The sequence below is a fragment of the Eumetopias jubatus genome, unplaced genomic scaffold (genome assembly GCF_037043125.1).
Source record: "Eumetopias jubatus isolate StellerSeaLion01/CBP00866 unplaced genomic scaffold, mEumJub1_p1.0 scaffold_4, whole genome shotgun sequence".
Lineage (NCBI taxonomy): Eukaryota > Metazoa > Chordata > Mammalia > Carnivora > Otariidae > Eumetopias > Eumetopias jubatus.
The window spans coordinates 56,776,877-56,799,661 of NW_028274810.1; the positions used below are offsets into that span (position 1 = coordinate 56,776,877).

At 37.9% G+C, this 22,785-nt stretch overlaps 1 protein-coding gene across 5 annotated transcripts in view; it reads right to left on the bottom strand.

The window, feature by feature from the left end:
* PATJ (PATJ crumbs cell polarity complex component) overlaps positions 1-22,785 on the bottom strand; it is a 335,447-nt gene that overhangs the window by 201,172 nt on the left and 111,490 nt on the right. For all 5 annotated transcript variants that reach the window (XM_028106828.2, XM_088022976.1, XM_088022975.1 and 2 more), the window contains 4 exons: positions 14,407-14,478; positions 13,016-13,193; positions 7,388-7,498; positions 2,920-2,997 (listed from right to left, as the gene is read on the bottom strand). In XM_028106828.2, coding sequence (XP_027962629.1) covers positions 2,920-2,997; positions 7,388-7,498; positions 13,016-13,193; positions 14,407-14,478 — 439 coding nt within the window. The remainder of the gene's footprint in view (positions 1-2,919; positions 2,998-7,387; positions 7,499-13,015; positions 13,194-14,406; positions 14,479-22,785) is intronic.

Below are 22,785 nucleotides of genomic sequence, written 5' to 3' on the forward strand. Positions count from 1 at the left end.
CTGTGTGTGTGCTCACTCTCTCTCTAGTTCTCACTCTTTCTCAAATAAATAAATAAAATATTAAAAAAAAAAGAAAGGAACTATGGATAGAGCATGGATAAGTCAAGCTAATAAACAACTTTGGGGCACCTGGGTGGCTCAGTTGGTTAAGCCTCTGCCTTCAGCTCAGATCATGATCTCAGGGTCCTAGGACCGCGCCCCCTGTCAGGCTCTCTGCTCAGTGAGGAGCCTGCTTACCCTCTCCCTCTGCCTGTGCCTGCCACTCCCTCTGCTTGTGCTGTCAAATAAATAAATAAAATCTTAAAAAAAAAAGATAAACAACTTTATACCAACAAATGTAAAAAATTAAGTGATATCAATATTCCTAGAAAAGAATCAATAACCATAACTGACTCCAGGTGAAATAGAAAATCTGAATCGTTCCATAATTATTAAAGAACGAATAAGCATTTTAGATTTTTCCCACATAGAAAACACAGGCCCAAAATGGCTTCCCAGGCTAGTGTGACCAAAGACTTAAGGAATGAATAATTACCATTTTACACAAATGCTCAGAGAACTAAAAAAGAAGAAATACACCTACTATTCATTTTAGCAGTCTCATATATTCAAAAGCAGATAGAATAGTACTTAAATGGGAAATTCCAGGCCAATTTCATTCCTAGCCACAGATGCAAAAATCGTAAAGGAAATAATGCCAGCAATGTGGTGGGAAAAAAAATGATCAAATTAAGGTTAATCTAAGAATTCAAGATTGGTTTGAGATTATGAAATCTATTAATGTAATTTACCACATTAAGGGATTCAAGGGGAAAAAATGTATACATACACAATTATTTCAGTGAATGGATAATACATCTGATAAAATTCAATGCCAATGCCATTCATGATAAAAATTCTTAGCAAAGGGGCGCCTGGGTGGCTCAGTCGTTAAGCGGCTGCTTTCGGCTCAGGTCAGGATCCCAAGGTCCTGGGATCGAGCCCCGCATCAGGCTCCCTGCTCTACGGGAAGCCTACTTCTCCCTCTCCCACTCCCCCTGCTTGTGTTCCCTCTCTCGCTGTGTCTGTCAAATAAATAAATAAAATCTTAAAAAAAAAATTCTTAGCAAAATAAGAATGAAAGAGGTGCTTCCTTAACTTGAAGGATTATCTACAAAAATTTACAGCACACATCATATTCAATGGTGAAGTATTAAAAGCAATTTCTTAAATATCAGGAGGAAAAACAACAAAAATGTTAGCTATTATTACTTATTAAACATAGTGGTTTTAGTGGATATAATAAGATTGGAAAAAAGGGGAAAAGAAAACTGCCTTTATCCAGAGTGATTATTATTACCCATACAGAAAATCCAGAAATAAAATTCTACATAGTATTAGAATTTGAGATCCATATTCTTATTAAAATTATATACATTTATAGAGGACATAATGACCCTAGAAGGCTCTACATATAGTATTTAAAATATTTAGTAAGTTTATCTTTAGGCGGTGGGTTTATGAGTGATTTTATCTGTTTCAGTCTTTCAGTTTTTCCAGTGTTCTGCATTGGACTATTTTATTTTATAAAAGAATAATGGGGGGCACCTGGGTGGCTCAGTTGGCTAAGCGTCTACCTTTGGCTCAGGTCATGATCCCAGCATCCTGGGATCCAGCCCTGTATCGGGCTTCCTGTTCTGTGGGGAGTCTGCTTCTCCCCTCCTTCCTGCTCATGCTCTATTTCTGTCTCTCTCAAATAAATAATTTTTAAAAAGATTTAAAAAAAGGAATAATGGAATAATGTTACAAGATGTCAAATAAATATATAAAAAATCAATTTTACATCTACATACTAGCAACAAACAGAAAATGCAATTTAAAATACTTAAAAGCAATACAAAATGTAAGAGTATCTAGGAATTAACCAAAGATTTACAATATCTTTCTCAAGAAAATTATAAAATTGAAAAAAAAAAGAATTTAATATATAAACAGATATACCATGTAAATGATTAAAAAGGTTTGATACCACAAAGATATAACTTCTTTACAAATTAATCTACACATATGATACAATTCCCATCAAAATCATCAAAGAGATTTTTTTGTGGAATTTGACAAGCTAGTCTTAAAATTCATAGGGAAAAGAACAAGGATACAAATAGGTAAGACACCTCTAAAGAAGAATAAACATGTAAAGGAAATTGCTCTAATAGAAAACAACATTTATTACTATTAGGCTTTAAGAACTGAGCTAGTACAGCATTTGTGCTGGGATAGACACGGGAAACAAAGAGAACACTCAGAAGCAGACCCCTCCTGATAACCTGAGCTAGTACAAGTTGCACTACAAGTCAGTAGGTAAAGGCGGACCTATTTTAAATAGCAGGATAGTTCTCTTTATGAGGAAAAAATAAAAATTCATCCCTACCTAATAGCATATCCTAAAATAAATTTTAGATCGACTTAACTGCTAGAATAGATAGAGGCAGGAGAACAGGAATGGATAACTAATTTTGACTGATGGTAAGGAATGTTTTCTCAGTAGAGATAACTTTGAGCTCCTCCTTGGAGGATAAAAGGAGGAGCAATGTGGGAAATGGATTTCCAGGCTGAGAGAACAGCAAGATCAAAGTCCCATAAATTCCCAAGAGTAAGAGGCATTTTCTGGGAATGGACAGACAACTAACCCAACTGAACAGGAAAGACAGACAACGATGACGAGGGATGATTGGTGCTTTATCACATCTTTGCACCTATGTTTCACTATGTTTCTGGCCTTCATCCTGGCCAGAACCAGTTATATTCATAGGAAGGAAACATTATAACACAGTCCTTCTTGCCTGATAACTAGTCAAAACACCATTCTCATTAACTGCAGCTCAGATAGGCAAAAAGACACCAAAACCATTTTTTAAAGGCTTGAGAGGTTCAAGTTACCTTTTCTTTTTTTTCTTCAGTGTTTTGGTCCTGGTTATTAGTGATTTTGTTAGCCTTGTTATGCACACTAGGAATGACCTATGACCACAAAAAAAAGGGGGGGAGAAGGAATAAAACATTTAAATGTCACAATCATTACATTTCTTAATTTTTAAAGTTAAAATCTTAACTAAGTCTCTAACTTCATCTAGAAAGTAAAGACATGAGAAGTATAATTCAAAGCAAACAATACAATTTGAAAAGTATTACAAGCTAGATTACCCAAAATATTGTGTGTGTGTGTGTGTGTGTGTGTAACATCAAAGAACGATAAACTCACAATATGTGTAGATCCAGAAAGTGAAAGTGAAGATGACAAAAAAAAAATCATCCCAATACTGATTGTCATCCAAACATCTCATTTTGCAAAATAGTTTTAGGGGTGACCTACATAAACCCCTCCCTAGAACACAAGATGCATCATTTGATAGTTTTACCTTATTTCATCATTGTATCCCAATTCAAGTATGTTATCTAGTACACTGTGCACACTCAATAAATATTTCACTATTACTGTTAGCATGAAGATAAATTACAAATCTATTTACATCCCTGGATAAAAGCTCAATGAGAGCTGGAATTTAGTGATTTATCACTATACCTAGTGCTCAGAAAGAACCTATTACATAGTTGCACTCAATAAATGTTTATACATGAACAAAATAGTTCCATTTCATAGAAATACGTTTAATTCTCAATGGTGCCAACAGCATAGTTTACTTTTTGACTCATTTCTTTTTACAAAACAATCTATGAAACATCCTGGGAAAATATAAAATTTTTAGTGATTTTTTTTTTTTTTAGGGCTCCTCAAATAGCTAACACAAATAATCTTGGCATAGAATCTGATGACAGACATGAAGGTTGTAAGAAAAAAATCTCCTTTCCCAGAAATGTAAAGAAACTGCCTGCCTAGGGGTAATTTAAAAAACAAAACAAAACAGAGCAAAACACCTCTCTCTAAATGCAATTTAAGATTAAATTTTCTTCACCTTTAATATAGAGTCTAAAGAAATAAACTAATTTTGGAATAAATGAGAAAGTCTCAGGAATGTTTCATTTAAATAAAAATAAAAAACAACAGAGGCACCTGGCTGGCTCAGTTGGTAGAGCACATGACTCTTCATCTCAGGGTCATGAGTTCAAGCCCCACATTGGGCATGGAGCCTCCTTATAGATAGATAGAAAGAAAATAGTAATGACACTGATCAACATATATTTAATGTTTTGTATGTGAACAGACTCTGTTAGTGCTTAGTATTTATTCCTCTATTTAATACAAACAACAATCCAAGTCCATGTCCGAATTCATTAAACTTTGAGACTTTCTGCAAAACCCCAAAAGAAGTCTTTTTCTAATATTGGGACCATCAAAGAAGGCCCAAGTTCAAAACCTGGTGGTATTTCTTGTCCTGACGAATCTTAAAACAGCCTTCCTCACAAAGCAGAATACCTGTCCACACTGGACCTACTTTCTCAAACCATGGAAAAAACCAGCTGAAGCTGAACAGCAGAAGCTCTGGGATGGGAAATAATGTCAGCTGCCACCCGTAAGGTTTACACTGTTTTTTTGAATAGCACAGAAATAAATCTCTGTAAATGTATCATTAGCCAAATTTGGAAGACAAAAGGCTCGCCAAGACTGCATCTTTAATAAAAGTAGAAGACAGCATGTTTCTTGTGAAAGTAAAAACTGTATTTTTATATGTTTAATATGAAGTTTAAAAAGGTGCCATTATGAAACCATGGTATTAGGGAAGAACAAATGGAATACAGGGGAATAGAAAGCAGCATAGGATAATAAATCTAATGAAATTTAATGATGGTCCCAATTTCAAACAGGTTTGTCTTGAAATGTGGAAAAATAATATGTGAAATGTAGTTATGTTATTAAGTGGGAGGGGGGGAATACCCTGGCATAAAAACTTTCTATAGCGGAGTACAGTATAAATCATCAGTTCTGCTCTCAAGTAAGCATTTGCCAAATAAATCTAAGTGGATACGCACATTTCTTTCCAGCAGAATTCAGAAGAAAAAGCTTAAAAAGGTAATGTGTTGGTGATACTCTGAAAGCATCTTTTTTTTTAAAGATTTTATTTATTTGAGAGAGAGAATGAGATAGAGAGAGCATGAGAGGGGGAGGGTCAGAGGGAGAAGCAGACTCCCCACTGAGCAGGGAGCCTGATGTGGGACTCGATCCAGGAACTCCAGGATCATGACCTGAGCCGAAGGCAGTCGCTTAACCAACTGAGCCACCCAGGCGCCCCAGCTGAAAGCATCTTTTAAAAAGCGCAAATATAAAAAAGTAAAATATAACTCAAAGAATAAAAAAAAAGTACAAATATAAACACCACTGCTCAATTCATGATGTTGATGACAATCTCCATGTGACCAGGGCACTTTAGACATAGGGGCTTTGATGATCCCAATGTCAGAAAATGACTTCTTTGGGGTTTTGCAGGAAGTCTCAAAGTTGAATGTAAAGTGGTCGAAAATGATTAAGCATTTGGCTGTATTTTCTATTCCTGTGATGACCAATACTACTTGCAACAGTAAATAAGCCAAAGAGAGGGTCATTCTGCAAAGATACTGAACTTGATTCCTTTCAATGCTTCATTCAACAGGAATTACTTTGTGTGGGGCGCCTGGGTGGCTCAATCATTAAGCGTCTGCCTTCAGCTCAGGTCACGATCCCAGGATCCTGAGATTGAGCCCCGCATCGGGCTCCCTGCTTCACAGGAAGCCTGATTCTCCCTCTCCCACTCCCCCTGCTTGTGTTCCCTCTCTCGCTGTGTCTCTGTCAAATAAATAAATAAAATCTTACAAAAAAAAAAAAAAAGAATCACTTTCTGTTAAAAAATGCAACAAGTCATGGACACAGAAATTTACTCCATCACCTGAATGTGCTCCCTCGACTAGAACCAGAGATAGTTCAGTGCTTGATGAACTAAATGTACAATGTGGCAGCCTATTGTGCTGCATGGGGAGTAAGTGACTTGAGCATGACATGGTGCTAAAAAGATTAATTCTTTTTTTGAGCAGTGAAAGAAATTGCACTGTTTGTGTCATCTAAGCGATAATTTCCACCTTAGCTCACCGGCAAAGGATGGATTAAATGCATGCTTGGACTTTTTGGTTGACTTTATATCCTCCTTTTTTTTGCTTTGAATATTTTTTGGCAGGGCAGTCACAAGGGGCCACCTAAAGGTATCAAGTAATTGGCTCATTCTCGCTCAAAACTGTTTCTTTGGGTTTGAAGTACCATTTGGCAAGGAATAATCTGGCCAATTTTCCTACGGAACTCAGATTCCAGAAATAAAAGTGATAGCCTCAACGACCTTCTCAATATTTTAAGAGCTAAAAGGTGGATTCCAAAAACAAGAATTAAAAAGTGTATTCCCCCAAATTTCAAATTGTATAAAAATGAGAAGACGTTACTCAGTTCATCATTCTCAGTGAGTCTTGTCAGTATAAACACAGCACTAAGACTGGGAGGGGTCATACTGCAACAGAGCGCACCCCAGCAGAGCTGCCCCAGAGGGGTGAGCTTATAGCCCCCTGTGAGCAGGCAGGTTACAAGTATGTCAAAATGTATTGATGCCCCGCCCCCACCCTCAGGGCCGCCAAACATCTGTTCGCCCAGGTTGCCATACAAATATTATTTCCTGTATGCCTTGACATATAAAAGGTCGAAAAGCACCGCATCACTTACTGAAAAGCATTTTAAAAAAAATGCAGTTTTTCTACTGTTCAGAAGTGCCTATGTTTTGAACAGCTGTCTTCCACTATGAAAAGGAAAAATAAACATTTCTTCCAGTCACAGGGCTTAGGGGTGATATTTTTGCTGCATATTGCAAAATAAAATACATATCCTGCCACTGACATCTATGTATCAAAGTTCTAATTCCATACTGAAACAGTAATTTATTACAGATAAAAGTGTTATGATTAAATACTGCTAGTTTTGAATTCAGGATGTCCAACAGAACATACAACAATGTACCATGTCTGTATTTTTACACTCTTTAATAACTACACAGAGCATGAAGGCACCTCTAGAACGTTTTCATATCTGACCCCCTTTATGTTCGAAGTATTTTATAAACAAAGTAACTGACTCAGAAAAGTTAAGTAACTTGTCTCTAAGTTAGCAAAGCTGGTCAACAGGGAATTAAGGAACGGAAAACAGGTCTGACTCCATAGCCTGCAACTTAGTCCAAGGCAGACTGGAATGACTCAAAGTTAACCAAAAGACCAAAATCAAAGTAAAAAAGGGGAAAGTGAAGTCAATAACTAAATTTTTATGAAGTAACGCTTTTTCTAGGCAATAGAAGGATCAAAATGAAAATAAGTGGAAAAATACAAGGAGGCAAAAGCTTGGTCCATAGATATATAGAGTATTTTTTTGAAAATATCAACTAAAGCATACTCTTGGAGTGGATGACAAGCTCTGAACAACGAACACCACAGGATTTCCCGCATTCTTAATGGCCTCCACTGCTTCTCTGTGCGAGGCATTCTGCAAATCTACTCCAGACACCTAAAACAGAGAAGTAATTTCATTTCAATTAGAAAAGCTATAGAGTTCACATGTATTATCTAGTGATGAGAACAGCCAGTCTAATGAATTAGACCAAAGCCAAAAAAAGGGGGAGAAAAAAAAAAAGATTTGCCCATAAAAAGCTTGTTTAAGAACATGTTTAAGGAAAATAACATTCCACCTTCCAGAAAAGTGAGTAAGACAAATATCTTAATAATAAGAGCCCTGGTTAAATATAATTATCCAAAATAGGTAGTTCGGTCAGTGACAGAACCTTAAGAAGTTTCTGAGCTGTGATGTCACCTCTGCCACTAAACAGCACAGAATTCTGAGTGGGGACAGGGGAAGGCGGTCTGGACTCTTCTCTCAAATTGAGAAGTACGATATTTTAAGCAAATTGTCCATTATTTTAATTGACTAGTTGAACATTTCTCAAATCATGTTTAAAAAAGAACCATGAAAATATCCATAGGTTTTTACTAAAAGTGTTCTCTGTTCAGTAAATTGGGATAAGTATACACAGCTCCTTATCATACAAATTTCAGACAACCTAACTTGCAAACATGTCCAAAATCTCCAAGAGCATTCTGTATCTACCATATTTAACAGAACCAATTTTTCAAACCGATAAAGTAACAAAGCCTTAATAAATGTTGGGGTGGCTTATGGTCAGTGGATAGTGACAATTTTTGAATACCTCTTTGCTTTAAGGAGACCAAAGAAATAGGAATGTAGGTGGATAAGGCTGTGGGATCAAGGTTGGCTTTCGTGTTTAAGATGGGAGGTATTACAGTAATCATGGTGTGGCGGAGAGGGAAAATGCATGCTAGAGAGAGAAGTGACACCCGAGGAAGTGAGTCCTTGGACACTGAAGAGGGAATGACTTCCGTGGCACAAGTTAGGGAGACTGGCTTTAGTTAGAAGCACAAATAGTTCATATGTTGTTACAGATACCGTTAGAAAAAAAGATTTGGCATGCAGTGAGAGCAAGGGGAAGTTCCTTTTTCTACTGCTTCTATTTTCTCCATGAAATAAGAAACAAGTACCATAAACTGAGATTAAGATGGAGGAAGGCAGTTTAGGAGGTGTGAAGGAGTTACCTCTGGAAGCAGGAGAGTGAAACAACTAGAGAAATATTACAGGATTTCAAGGCAGAACTAAAGACTCACTTGAGAAGGAGCTCATGAATTTAAAATGAGACCAGACAGCCTAGCTGGTTATTTTCTCCAGCCACGCTAGGGACCTGAAATAAGCCAAGAGTTGCATTTAACTACGATGTGGTTTCCCCAGACAAGTTCAGTAAAAGCAAAGGGGATCCAAGGAGCTGGAAGTGATAAGGATGATCAATCACTGCGTCAGAGCATGGTGAGGAGAAAAGCAAGCCCACCTGAAGCTGAGGGACACAGATGTAAGGGCCCGAAGGTAGGAGACAGGACCCCGGTGTGGGAGAGGGGTTTAAAAGCAGGTGAGTGTAGTGCCCAGTGCAGAGAGATCAGTCAGGGAGGCAGCTGAAGCCACATGACCAGGCAGAGGCTCTGGCAAGAACTTTGGCCTTTTATTCTGACAGATATCCCCTGGAAGGTTTTAATGAAACCTTCTCTTCTGTGAAAACCTCTTTTCTGTGAAAACATCTTTTCCCATTTGAACCCAGGAAGGATATGAGTAATAGTAAACCAATATAGAAAAAAAATTTAACTGAAGCTTAAAAGCTATCACAACAGTTTGGTGAAGCTTCTCATGAATAACCTAATCCCCAAAACATTCAACAGTAAGAGAAGTAGAAGCTATAGAACCATTTCATCTTCGAGTAATAATCAGCTTTTGTTTCCCCAACACACATTTCCACAGGGTTAAATGGGAATCACTGAAGTTGGGAAGTTAGGGAAAAAATGGAATTCTGTTATATTACAACAGAAATATAATCTTAAGTTTTTCTCAGCTTTAAATGTATAACCCAAAAGTATGTCCATTCACACAGGTAAGACCCATTTCCCAAAATTAAATTAATTGCTAACTTCCCAGGTCAACAAATTCTTTTTTATACAGATCTAGCTCCTTTATGCAATTGTTTCAAGGCAGAGAGAAATGATTATTAAGCTTTCCTTAAAAACAAAACAAATGAGTAATGCTTTTCACAGGAAAAAAAAAGTAAACAAATGACTCCATATGCTTGACAAAATAAATATTAAAATGTTAACATTTCAAATCTGCTGTCGGTTTAAAGAAATTATTAAATCTGGGACAAAACAGTGGGTTATTAGTATATAAGTGATGGATAAGTAAGAGAATACTTTGTATTCAACTCACAGCAGAGAAAGATGAAGGGGAAAACACATAATTTAAAAAGATAAAACAATGAACAATACAATTAGAAAACAGGCAAAAGACATGCACAAACATTTCACTAAAGAGGACATGTACAGATGGCATGTAGAGTTCTTTATCATTAGCCATTAGGGAAACTCAGAACAACAAGATATCACTATCTACCTATGAGAATGTCCAAAATGAAAAATAGTGACACCACCAAACGTTGATGAGAAATGTGGAGAAACCGGACCACTCATATATTGCTGGTGGGAATGTAAAATAGTACAGCCACTCTGGAAAATAGTTCCTTTCAAAACTAAAAATGGACTTACCATAAAACCGGCAATTGCATTCTTGGGCATTTACTGCAGACAAATGGAGACTTATTTTCACTTAGGAACTTGTATACAAATGTTTATAGACGTTTTATTCATAATAACCAAGAACTGGAAACCATGTGCCTTTTATACACACACACACACACACACACACACACACTTAAGATTTATTTATTTATTTGAGAAAGAAAGAGGGAGAACACAAGTGCCCAGCACAGGGTGGGGGTGGGGGGGGCACAGGGAAAGAGAGAGTCCCAAGCAGACTGCCCGCTGAGCACAGAAGCCAACGAAGGGCAACTGCACTACCCTGAGATCATGACCTGAGCCGAAACCTAGAGTCGCCACCCAGGCACCCCAACCCAGGTGTCTTCCAATGAGTGAATGGTTAAACTGTGGTACCTCCACACCATAGAAGTACTCAGTCACAGTAACAGGGAATGAATTATTGATGGACACAACAAATTAAATGAACTTCAGTGAAATTATGCTGAATGAAAAAAGCCAATCTCAAAAAGATGCAGAATACATAATTCCATTTATGTGACAACTGTGAAATAACATAATTATAGACATGGAGAAACAGATTAGTGGTTGGCAGGGGAGATGAATGGCTGTAGAGGGCAACACAGGGGAGTCTTACAGTGATACAGCTGAGTTTCTTTGATTGTGGGGGTGGTTATGCAAGGCTACACATGTGATAAAACTGTGTAGAGCTATAAAAATACACAAAGTTATACATCAGTGCATATATAACTGGTGTTGTGCCAATATCAGTATTTTGGTTTTGCTATTACACTATAGCTGTGTCACACATTAACACTGGGGGAGGCTGAGGGAGGAGTACCTGGGACTTCCTTGCAAATTTCTTTACAATTTCCTTTGACAGTTTCAAAATAGAAAGTTGGGAAGAAAAAGGACCACACAAAACACAAAATATATATTTAAAAATTAAGTTCAAATATATCAGTAATCAAAGTAAAAAATGAATCCGTGTCAGTTATTTACTAGATGAAGATTATCAAGGTAGATTTAAAAAAGCAAAATCCATGGACGCCTGGGTGGCTCAATTGGTTAAGCGACTGCCTTCAGCTCAGGTCATGATCCTGGAGTCCCGGGATCGAGTCCCACATCGGGCTCCCTGCTCAGCAGGGAGTCTGCTTCTCCCTCTGACCCTCTTCCCTCTCGTGCTCTCTATCTCTCATTCTCTCTCTCTCAAATAAATAAAATCTTTAAAAAAAAAAAAAGCAAAATCCAGTTATATGTTGCTTATAAAACATACAACTAAAACAAAATTGTAAGGGTAAAAATGAAGGAATGAAAAAAACAATGTGCTATATATGCAAATACTAAATAAAGGAAACCACACCTGCCCCTGAAGTCAGAGTAATCCTTTTAAAATACGTACACATTCACAATTCTATAATGGACAACCTTCCAAGCTCTCTGTGATATGGCTTCACATTACCTCTCAGACTTTTCTCTTCACACTCTCTTGCTCACTCTACCTACATCAGTGGTGCTGGACTTCTTTCTGTTCCTTCAACATAGTCAAGCAAACTCCTACCTCAGAGCTTAAGCATTTTAGTTCTTTCTGCCTAGAGACTTCTTCCCCTATACATCCACATGGCTCACTCTCTCACTTCCTGTATTTGTCCCAACATCATCTTCTATAAGCTATCTATCGGTTGCAATCAGCACCTCCACTACCCTTCGTTCCTCCTTATCTTTCTGCTATTTACTACAATCTAACACTCTGCATATTACCTATGTTATCTATCTTCCCCACTACCATGTAAATAACCTAAGAGTAGGAATTTTGCTCATTTTCTTCACTGCCGTATCCCCAGTGTGTTTGGTATCTTCTTTTAATTTCAAAAACACAAATATAACCTTAATATTTGTATATTCAGAGCAATTTTACACAGTTCTTGGCTTTAATCCTCACAATGATGCTACGGGTTTCAGATTCTCATTTCCATTTTATTTCGAAATTGAGAATAAGGTGGGTTTAATATGTCCAAGAACAGATACAAAATAAACAGCACAATCAAGACTTCAACGCGTGACCTTCAGGGCTCTTTTCATTCTATCAGAACTAAAGCACCACAGCTGAAGTTTAGCATCATAAAGCACGTATCAAGAACACGATTCTGGGATTGAAGCTATTTAATATGATGTCCATCCAATAAACCCAGTGCAAAGAAATATGTGAGATTCAGACCTCAGGACGTTCTCAGCGCCTTGATGTGCCCTAAACTCTGCTCTGTAAAGCTTACCACGTGTGAACAATGGAGTCACCCCTTCCTCCAATGGAGGCTGGGAGGATGAGCATGGCTATCCCACTGACACATATTTATACAATGTAGAGCCTGTTATAGAGAATATAGTCAATAATATTGTAATAATGTTGTATGGCAACAGATGCTAACCACACTTGTGGAGAGCACTGCATAATGTACAGAATTGCCGAATCCCTATGTTGTATACCTAGTACACCTGCCAAGTTAATGTAACATTGTATGACAGCTATACTTCAATTTAAAAGCAGAACATTAGAAATTTTTTAAATGATGAAAAAAATTAGAGTTTGTTAAAGACTATGGGAGAAACACAATGCTCGCCAGCTGACTCATTCTGTTAAATTGTAAAAATTTTTTTAGTCAGCTGATCCTTTGTCTATGCTATATGATAACCACCCCAACTTTAGAATCTCATAAAATTATGCAAACAACATAAAAACTAGGGCACTGAAAGAAAATACACCAAATGTATCCACATATACCCCAACAAATGAAGGAAGGACTTCCAGTTAAATGATTACTGTCTTAAAGTAGGTTTCAAACAAAAATGGAATTTTAACATCACTCACCTCAAGTATTTTATCTCCTGTTTTAAGAGCATTTGTTTTTCCTGCTGGACTGTCTTCTAAAACTTGTTTGATAAATATACCTTTAAGTTCCTCTCCATTCTTCAGGCGTTTTATGACAGTTTGTCCACCAACAATACTAATACCAAGAGACACATTGGGTTCCCTAAATATCTCAACACTGTAAAAAGAAAATAAATTCACTTACGAGCAAGTTAATATAATTTGTTGGACTGTCACTATAAGTGTTCGATTTGGACCATATTCTTGTGACTCATATTTTATATGAATATATTTTTACAATTTTCGAAATTGTACCTAGTTCCAAAATCATAGGACATTATCAATCATTCACGGCACACGTGAAAGCTTGAATTTGGAAAAAGATTTCTAAAACAATAAATACACCCTCTTAATATTCAGAGATTTTCGTTGGCCTTAATGTTCCCATCTCCTACCACAACATATTTTCTATAATTAGTTCTTTAATTCTACATTCCTAATATCAGCAAAGAATGGATGAAGGAAATAACAAATGGGTGGGGGGGGCGAATCAAGAAAGTCGCATATTATCATTTTGGCAAAAAGCACAGACTTTCACAATAAAATAAATTTGCCACTAAAAGGCTTCTTGCCCAAGCTGCCTTTTCCCGTCAGCAGGTTTAACCTGTGCTTCTTTAAGTAGGGGACAGATTTTGCTCTTAAAGCTGGCAGGCTCTCTTTTCTTCCTACCTCCACATCACTTTTTAAAATAGAGTATGGAATAAAACTTGCCCTTCAAATGGTTATGAATATTACTCAGACTGCAGATGTGGCCAATGATTAACTGAAATTAAAAAGTAGTTCAGAAAACAGCACCCAAGAGTCTTTAAGACAAAACACAGAAGTGCAAGAAGAAAACAGACCATGTGGGTGGGTACTGTGGGATTAATAATGCATGCAGAATAGAGCAGCTAATGGAAGACTTTTATATTCTGTTCGCTCAAACAAGGCACACACTTGGACGAACACAAAAGGAGGATAGAGATAAATGAATACATGCTAGAAGCCTCAACTACTGTTGCTGTTATTAAAAAAAAAAAAAAAGGGAAGAAATTTTACTGCATTCGAGGCAGTGATGCAATAATAAAGTATACCTAGTCCAGTGGTTACTATCATACAGGGACATTTGTAAATTGCTTTTTCTGAAAAACTATAAAACTTTCCATTTAATGTTGACTATAGCCATTTTGCCTGGCTAAAAATCCCTAGATAAGACAAAACTAAAATTTAGGCCAGCCTACATGTGGATGATGGCAATTTCTTAATCAGTACATGTCACATGACACTATGAAATTTAAGAGCAACTAACTGATCGTGTCCTCCTGAGAAAGCCAATAATGTCATCAACATACATTCTTGGTGGACCCCAGTGGCTGAAGTTTGGAGTTTCTTCTCCTTCACCTTCTTCTCTCTCAGGTAACTCACTGAGGGGAGAGAAAGGAAAAAACATGGTGATTAACATAACATATTAAAAAAAAAAAAAGAAAAAACACACAACTTGTAAAACAGTGTTATATTAAAGGCTCCTAGAAAGTTTCAAAATTAAACAATCTATATGTAAATAGTTAATTTTTAAGCTTTTAAAATATTTATATCAATAAAATACATACAGCAACCAGAACATTGCTTTAATGTTCAACTCAATAAATATCCATCTGTCACCAAAAAATCATAGAACTATTATAACCACTTTTATTGGTGACACTCTAGATGCAATTTTCTAAAATCTGTGTTTGATTTGTACAATTTCACATTTGTTTTTCTATCAACATATAAAATATTAGGAAATATATTCCTTCAAACTTGGTACTGATGGACCAGCAAAGAGAACACTCCAGCATAAACCAACATCAATAGCTGAAATGGCTGAACAGTTGGTAAGCACAATCCCTCTTTCTAGATCTGTCACCCTGACCCTAAATAATTCCCTTGTCATTTGTATCCCATGAATGTTTTGTGTCATTATCCCATCGCTCTGCAGTTTGCAGAGATTTACTTACGTTAGATCTAATTTGATCCTCCCACCTACCACCACACTTTCACCCATCAAGTTATGTTAGTATGGAAATAACAACATAAAATGCTGAATTACAGAATACTTACATAGGTAAAGCCATTGCATAGGGTAGACACATTACAAGGAGTCCTAAGCCCCAGTCTAACCTGCACCATGAAATGGGTGTGTGACTCTGGACCACCAAATGAGATAATAGGTCTGACGGTGTAAGTTGTATTACTCTACACAAAAATGTAGGCACTACCTCTTCCATTTCATGTTCACAAAAACCCTGTGAAGTAGCACTGCAGGTCATACTATTATATTTTCCACATGAGGACTGAGGCTCACAGAAGGCTCCTGCATAATCTCTTCGCAGTATCCAAATCTATGCTGCAGCACTCAACGTTTCAATGCTGCATTTTTCTCTGAACTCTCAAGTAAGTCCCATAAAAAGTAACAAAACTCCACCTATTTGCTGCTTCTACAGACAGACTTTCTAGGATATAATGGTTTAAGGCTGAGTGAGAAAGAGAAAACTGAAAGGATCTAGACAATCCAAAAATCAGTTAAGAAGCTGCGATCATGGGGTTCCCGGATGGCTCAGTCAGTTGAGTGTCTGCCTTCGGCTCAGGTCATGATCTCAGTCAGGGTTCTGGGATGGAGCCCTGCATGTGGTTTCCTGCTCAGCAGGGAGTCTGCTTCTCCCTCTCTCTCTGCCCCTCGTTCTCTCTCTTGTAAATAAATAAAATCTTAAAAAAAAAAAAAAGGAACTGGGATCATCAGGGGCCATTAACATCTCACGCACTACCAGATGGCTTTCTTGCCTCAGACAGTGTATTTTTTATTATTAAAAGCATCACAATATTCAAGGAAAAAGAGCTTGGCAGATACTTGCCAATTACTTATCTAATGTCCTCTCCCCCTCCTTCCTTACCAACATAAACTCTCGTTTATTCCAGGTGGCACTATGCCCAGCTTTAAAGAAATACATTTTCTGGACTTCCTTTCAGCTAATGGCAACTGGGTGTTGTGTTCTGAAATGAAAGTAAAAGACCCTAGAGATTTCCAGAAAAAAACCATTTTTGGGGGTTTTTTCTGCCAGAGAGAATCATCTGGCAGGAGCCTTTTTCTAGGACCTTCCCTTTCTTCTTGCCTAGAAGGCAGAGATGACATTGGTGGTGAAGAACCCATTTTAAAATCATGAAGAAACAATGACTAAACCAATACATTAAGAATAGCAGAGCAGAAAGAAGAAGGTTTTTAAGACCCTGACAGATTGGGGCCCCTGGGTGGCTCAGTTGGTTAAGCGACTGCCTTCAGCTCAGGTCATGATCCTGGAGTCCCGGGATCGAGTCCCACATCGGGCTTCCTGCTCAGCAGGGAGTCTGCTTCTCCCTCCGACCCTCTTTCCCTCCATGCTTTCTATCTCTCATTCTCTCTCTCTCTCAAATAAATAAATAAAATCTTAAAAAAAAAAAAAAAGACCCTGACAGATCACCTTCTTCAGGGGTTTTTACATAAAAAAATTAAGGCCCTGTTTGGGGGTGTTTGTTTATAAGCAGTTGAATGCAATCCCTAAATGATACCCATGATTCTACCAACTTAAGTCTTTATTTTATCACATCACATTGTTCTTTGCACATGTGCATATATGTTTGTTGGATAGTTGTGACAGCAGAAACTTCCATATTTTGATTACGCTATGTAATAGTAAGGATTAAATGATATATAACTGGCATTTAACTGAGGCTTAACATTCATTCCCTTTACAATTTTTCATTTGAATTTGTATCAAAATTTTCCCCGTGTATTATAATCATCATTTTCTTATTTAATAGCATCTTAATAGCCCATGCTATTGATGTAATTTATTTACTATCCCAAATATGATACACTGAGATTATATCCTGGAATATGGACAATACTGCAAGGAATATCTTCATGCTCTGCTGCATTTTATTTTTTTATTTTTATTGTTTAGATGTATTTATTTTTTTATTTTAGAGAGAGAGCACATGCGAGCTGGCGGAGGGGGAGAGGGGGAGAGGGAATCCTCAAGTAGACTCCACACTGAGCTTGGAGTCCGATGCAGGGCTCAGTCATACGACCCTGAGATCATGTCGTGAACCAAAATCAAGAGGCAGCGGCTTAACTGACTGAGCCACCCAGGCACCCCACTCTGTTGTATTTTAGAATTCCCCTTTAAATATAAATTGAAGATTACAATTAAAAATCCATAAAGCAAACCAACATTGAAACCTTCCTCCTCTCCATTTTCTACTTTCCTGTATCCCAAATCATAATAGGTTTGATAAGAAGCAGCAGCACTGAGCTTCTAGAATCCTTAAATTTCTCAAGTGACAGAGGTGATAGGATCATCTTTTGTTATTTATAACAAACCCTTTTCAACCATACCTGAGTTTATTATGCTAGTAAGAGGACTTTTGGTGAGGCCCCAGATAGTTTCAGGACTGGGTCTGGTTGCCACAACAACCATATGATTAGTTAGAACTTTCAGTCTCACCCTCCTCTGGGAAGAGGAGAGGGGCTAGAAATGGAGTTCCATCACCAATGGCCAATGATGTAACCAATCATGCTCACATAATGGAACTTCCAGACTGGCACATACATCAAGGTATTGACGTACTGGTGTGTGTGGGGGGTAGGAACGCACCCAGGAAATGCATGGAAGCTCTGTATGCATCCTCCATACCTCCCCTCCATACCTTGCCCTATGCATCTCTTCCATTTGGCTATTTCTCAGTTGTATCCTTTATAATAAACCAGTAAGCGTAAGTAAAGCACTTTCCTAAGTTCTGTGAGCCATCCTAGCAAATCAAAGGTTTTGATCATCAAACCTGAGAAAGGGATCATGGGAACTCCCAATTTGTAGCTGGTTGGTCCGAAGTACAGCTAGCAACATGGGACTTGTGACGGGCATCTGAAGTCAGGACAGTCTTGTGGGACTAAGCCCTTAGACTGTGCAATCAGCACTAACTCTGAGCAGCTAGTGTCAGAAGTGAACTGAATTTTAAGACACCAGTTAGTGTCCAGAGAATCAGCAGTTGGGCAGAAGGGAAAACTCACATATTTGGTGTCAGAAGGATTGTGAGCAAAAACAGCTCGTAAGAGGCATTAAGAAAAAAAAAAAAAACCCACATAGGTATTTTTACTATGGTACATATATGCTATTACTCAATTTTTAGAAACCTAAAATAGAATGGAAACCAAGTTTTAACATTAGTATGGACGATTAGTTTCCCCACTTAAAAAAATGAAAACCAAAAATTTCAAAAACAGCTGACTTTCACATACAACTAAGGGGGGAGAGAAAACACTGTCTAGAATATGCAAAATTTTAGTTTTGATAGTGTAACAAAAGGATTATTCTGTTGGAAGAAACTGATTTTTTCAAAGCATATTATATTTCTTTAGGAAGTTTACACATATTTTCTGCAGATAATTTCATACCTAGAGAGAGATTAAACTTGCAAATCTTAGGGGTACCCGGCTGGCTCAGTTGGGGGAGCATGTGACTCTTGATCTCAGGATTGTGAGTTCAAGCCCCACGTTCACTTAAAAATAAAATCTTTAAAGTACAATAACCCCCCCCCCAAAAAAAAACCAAAACCATCTTGCAAAAGCTTATCTAGATAGTGTGATTTATTTTGGAAATACTATCACAAGAGATGAGCAACTATACAAACTAATGTGGTCACTTTACACTGATGAATGCATATCCTTTTAACCCAAATTAAAAATTAACTGAGAAAGTAAAATATTTTTACTGCACATATTAAGATCTAAATTTACACAAACATATTTAAAACTTTAACAAGGGTTTTCTGACCTCAAATTTTATAATTTGCACTGATTAAATATGGTCAGTACCTCAATCAGTTGGAATCTCATGTTAAAATAAATGAAATTTACTTCTCACACTTTGATCCAGAGTTTTATAACCAATTTTCCCCAGAGGAATTAACCATCCAATAGAAACAGTGCTTTTTATTTTAGACCTTTATAACAAATGGACAAAGGTAACACTTTTACAGAACTGGGGGGAAAGGTGGACCACCCCATTAATGAACAAGTGGATATTAATGTAAGACTCGATGATATACAATCTCTAGGCAAATCAAAATTTCAGCATCATACAAAAATGAGAAGAATCAGACCTTTTCTTTCCAACATACCTTCTTTCATATAAAATTTTTACCTACTAAGTACTAAGCCAAAATGTGTGTCAAGTAAACTCCGTACTCTAAAATGATGCAAGCAGGATGAGTTTTGGTTGTGACTAAACTATCTTGAGATTTTTTTTCCTCTTTAAATACAGATTCTATATGGTAATTTTGCATGACACACCACAGGAAACAGGACAATAGGCACTAGTGTTTTTCACACTAGTAGGGCTACTTACACAGATGTTACACTGTGATTTTGAAGTTGCAAAGCAAATTAGTATCTGACACCAGTATATATAAAGAATTAGGCATTCCCTTACATTAAAGTTTAGAAGGACACAGACTGCGCTGAGGGAAAGAAGCCAGACACAAAAAAGTACCTACTGTAGACAACATTTACATGAGTTCTAGAATGGGAGAAATAATTTACGGTGTTAGAAGTCATATTAGTAGTTGCCCGGGGCAGGACATTGCCCAGGAGTGATGGACGTAATATCTTGATGAGGCTGTGACTGAATTTATCAAAATTAAACAAACTGTCCCTTAAAATTTGTGCATTTTATATAAATATGTAAAACTGTGCTTAAGAGTTTTGTTAAGAAACAAAAACTCAAGCCATAATGGGTAAGTTGCTTTCTTACATCAAATTTACTTCTCATTTGGCCTTCTGTAGAGCCTGAATTAGTAAACAAAGATCTAATTATATTTTCAAACACATTAGTGTCATGCTCTATGTACCTCTTGTCTTAATTTTTCACATTTGTCTTCGCCTGCAGAGCACACAACAGCTCCAACAGCATTATACTAGAAATCTCCCGTTTTCCTCCCAACTCAAACACTCCAGGGTAGTCTTTGCTCAAATGTACATCTTTATTCTCCCCTAATCCTCAGCCTCCTACCAATGTTCTGAATCTACACAAAATTTACCTCAAAGGTAAACCTATTAGATATCCACTATTGCCTTAGAAGGCTTTACATGCCAGGCACTGTACTGGGGCTCAAAATTTAACAATAACTCATTTAATCCTTTCCCCAAATATGACAACACCCTCCTATTTTACATGCCATATTCATAACAAAGGATCAATACCTGAAAGCATTTATTTTCATTTGCATACTAGTATACATATAACATGATTTTTTTCAATTTTAAATATAAGTCTTTCATCTCAAGTTCATCTTCCCAGGCTTTAGGCTCTGACACCTTGTTTTCCTTACTATGAGTTGATCCTACTCATTACACACACCCACACAAAAGAACTACAATCTCCTCCAATGTTTTAATAAACTCAGCAACAAAGAACACCGCCCTAGAAACCTCTGAGCCCACAAGTCTATCCTTGTCATCTAGCCTCACTGCCAACCTTTCATTAAGCTCTGTTCAATGCATTTTATGAAGTCCTTTATATGCACACTTATTTAACTCAAAGAACTACCCACTTTATAAGTGAGGAAATACAGACACAACGGAAACCTTCTCAGGGTCATGTAGCTACAGATAACAGAGGAAATGTTTGGAAGGCAGCTATGCTCACCACTATACCACCAACGCCAAAGGAAATGTTTGAACAGTACCTATGATGTATCTATATTACAGATCTGCTATTACTCTGAGAAATGTGCATGTTCCCCATTATGGGCACCCATATGTCTTTAGGCAGTAGGTGATGACATAGATGAGTCAGAAAAAGACTAAAGCCAGGTGGATTCTGAAGACAGGATCTCAAGCGGCCTTATAAGGAAAGAAGGAGAGACACCTGGGTGGCTCAGTTGGTTAAGAGTCTGCCTCCAGCTCAGGTCATGATCCCAGGGTCCTGGGATCGAGTCCCACATTGGGCTCCCTGCTCAGCAGGAAGACTGCTTCTCCCTCTGCCTGCCAGTCCCCCTGCTTGTGCTTTCTCAGAACAAAATCACTTGGATACCCTCCAGAGTTATCAGACCCTGCTTGCCCAGAGGCCCCTTCCTAGAGATCTCTACTTTCAAGGAGTATCTGACCTCTTACTACCAGTCCTCTTGATCATCTGATGCTAGAAGCCAGAGGAGCTCATGTTCCTGGTCACATGGGATTGTAATAATCAGTGTCACCCAAAAAGGAGCTCATACTCCTAATCTGGTGCCCCAGTATTTGTGACTCCTGTAGAAGGGACACCTCTACACTGCCTGATTCTTGGGGCCTGTTAGGCTTACACTCATGAGTCCCACTAAGTTGTAACCAATGGACAAAAAATTCTTCATTAGCTACGACCCCTAGAGCATAGCAAGAGGCAAACAGATCCAGGAGCTTGGTCTTTCCACACGGGAACCTATTAATCATTAGGACTGTAGCCTGAGAGGTAGGGTTCTAATTAAGCATGCATCTTGAAGCTGACTAATCCTTTCCAGAGACCTCGGAGGGCAAGTGCTTTCATCATGCTCACCCTCTGCCACACTCCAGAGTGACACTGACTCTTGGAGGGGAGCTTTCCATGAGTCTGGTGCCCAGTTTTTGCAGCTGACATCCAGGAGACACCACTTGATTGCCTGGCTCTGGTGGATGAAGGGTCTTGCATTCCTGGATCCCACAGGACTATGGCAATCAGAGGATGATTCTTGGCAGGCTACTACCACCAGGGCAATTCAAAGACAGCAGACTGAGGCACATGCCCCAGTCTTTCTGTAAAAAAAGGTCACTTGCTTATTCTGGAGCTTCAGACTGAGGGGCAATATTTTAGGTGTGGCACACATTCAGCGACCTACAGTGCTGCTCTAAAGGAACTTGGGCTGTGAACACCATCCTGGCATTCTCCTTCTGCTTTGCTCCAGTTCACTGGTATCTCCCCAAAAGGAGCTTATACACTCTTCTGGAGTCCCAATTTCTGTGACTGCCACCCAAGGCACACCTCTAGATTGCCTGTCTGGTGGCCAGTGGGGCTTACACATGTGGCCCCTCAGGATTATATATATATATTTGCATGTTTTTAAAGCTGCTGCCTGAGGGTCTGGCTTTCAGTCAACCTGAATCTCCCCTTTTGGACACTGACAGGTATTGGCACATCCTCAACTACCAGGAGCTACTAAAATATAATAGGCTGTTTGGACAAGCACAGAGGTTTGGGAAACAACCAAGAGCTGTAGTAGGGCTGAATGAAAAGTTTCATCTACTACACAGGGCCACTCCTTTGAGACTGGGAGAGGTGGCTGTTTCATCAACCGTGTAACAACCAACACAGAAAGTCAAGCAACATGAAGAAACAGAGGAATGTTCCAAATGAAAGAACAACAACAAAAAAAAACCTCAGAAGAATAGCTTAATGAAATGGAGATAAGCAATGTACTTGATAGAGAGTCCAAAGTCATGGATATAAAGACGATCACTGAACTTGAAAAAAAGAATGGATGAAAACAGTTAAAACTTCAACAAAGAAATGGAAAATATAAGAAAATACCAAAGAGAAGTCACAAAGCTAAAGAATGCAAGAATTGAACTGAAAAATACACTAGAGGGGTTCAATAGATGATGAGATAAAACAGAAGGATCAGGCAACTCAAAGACAAAGATCTCACCC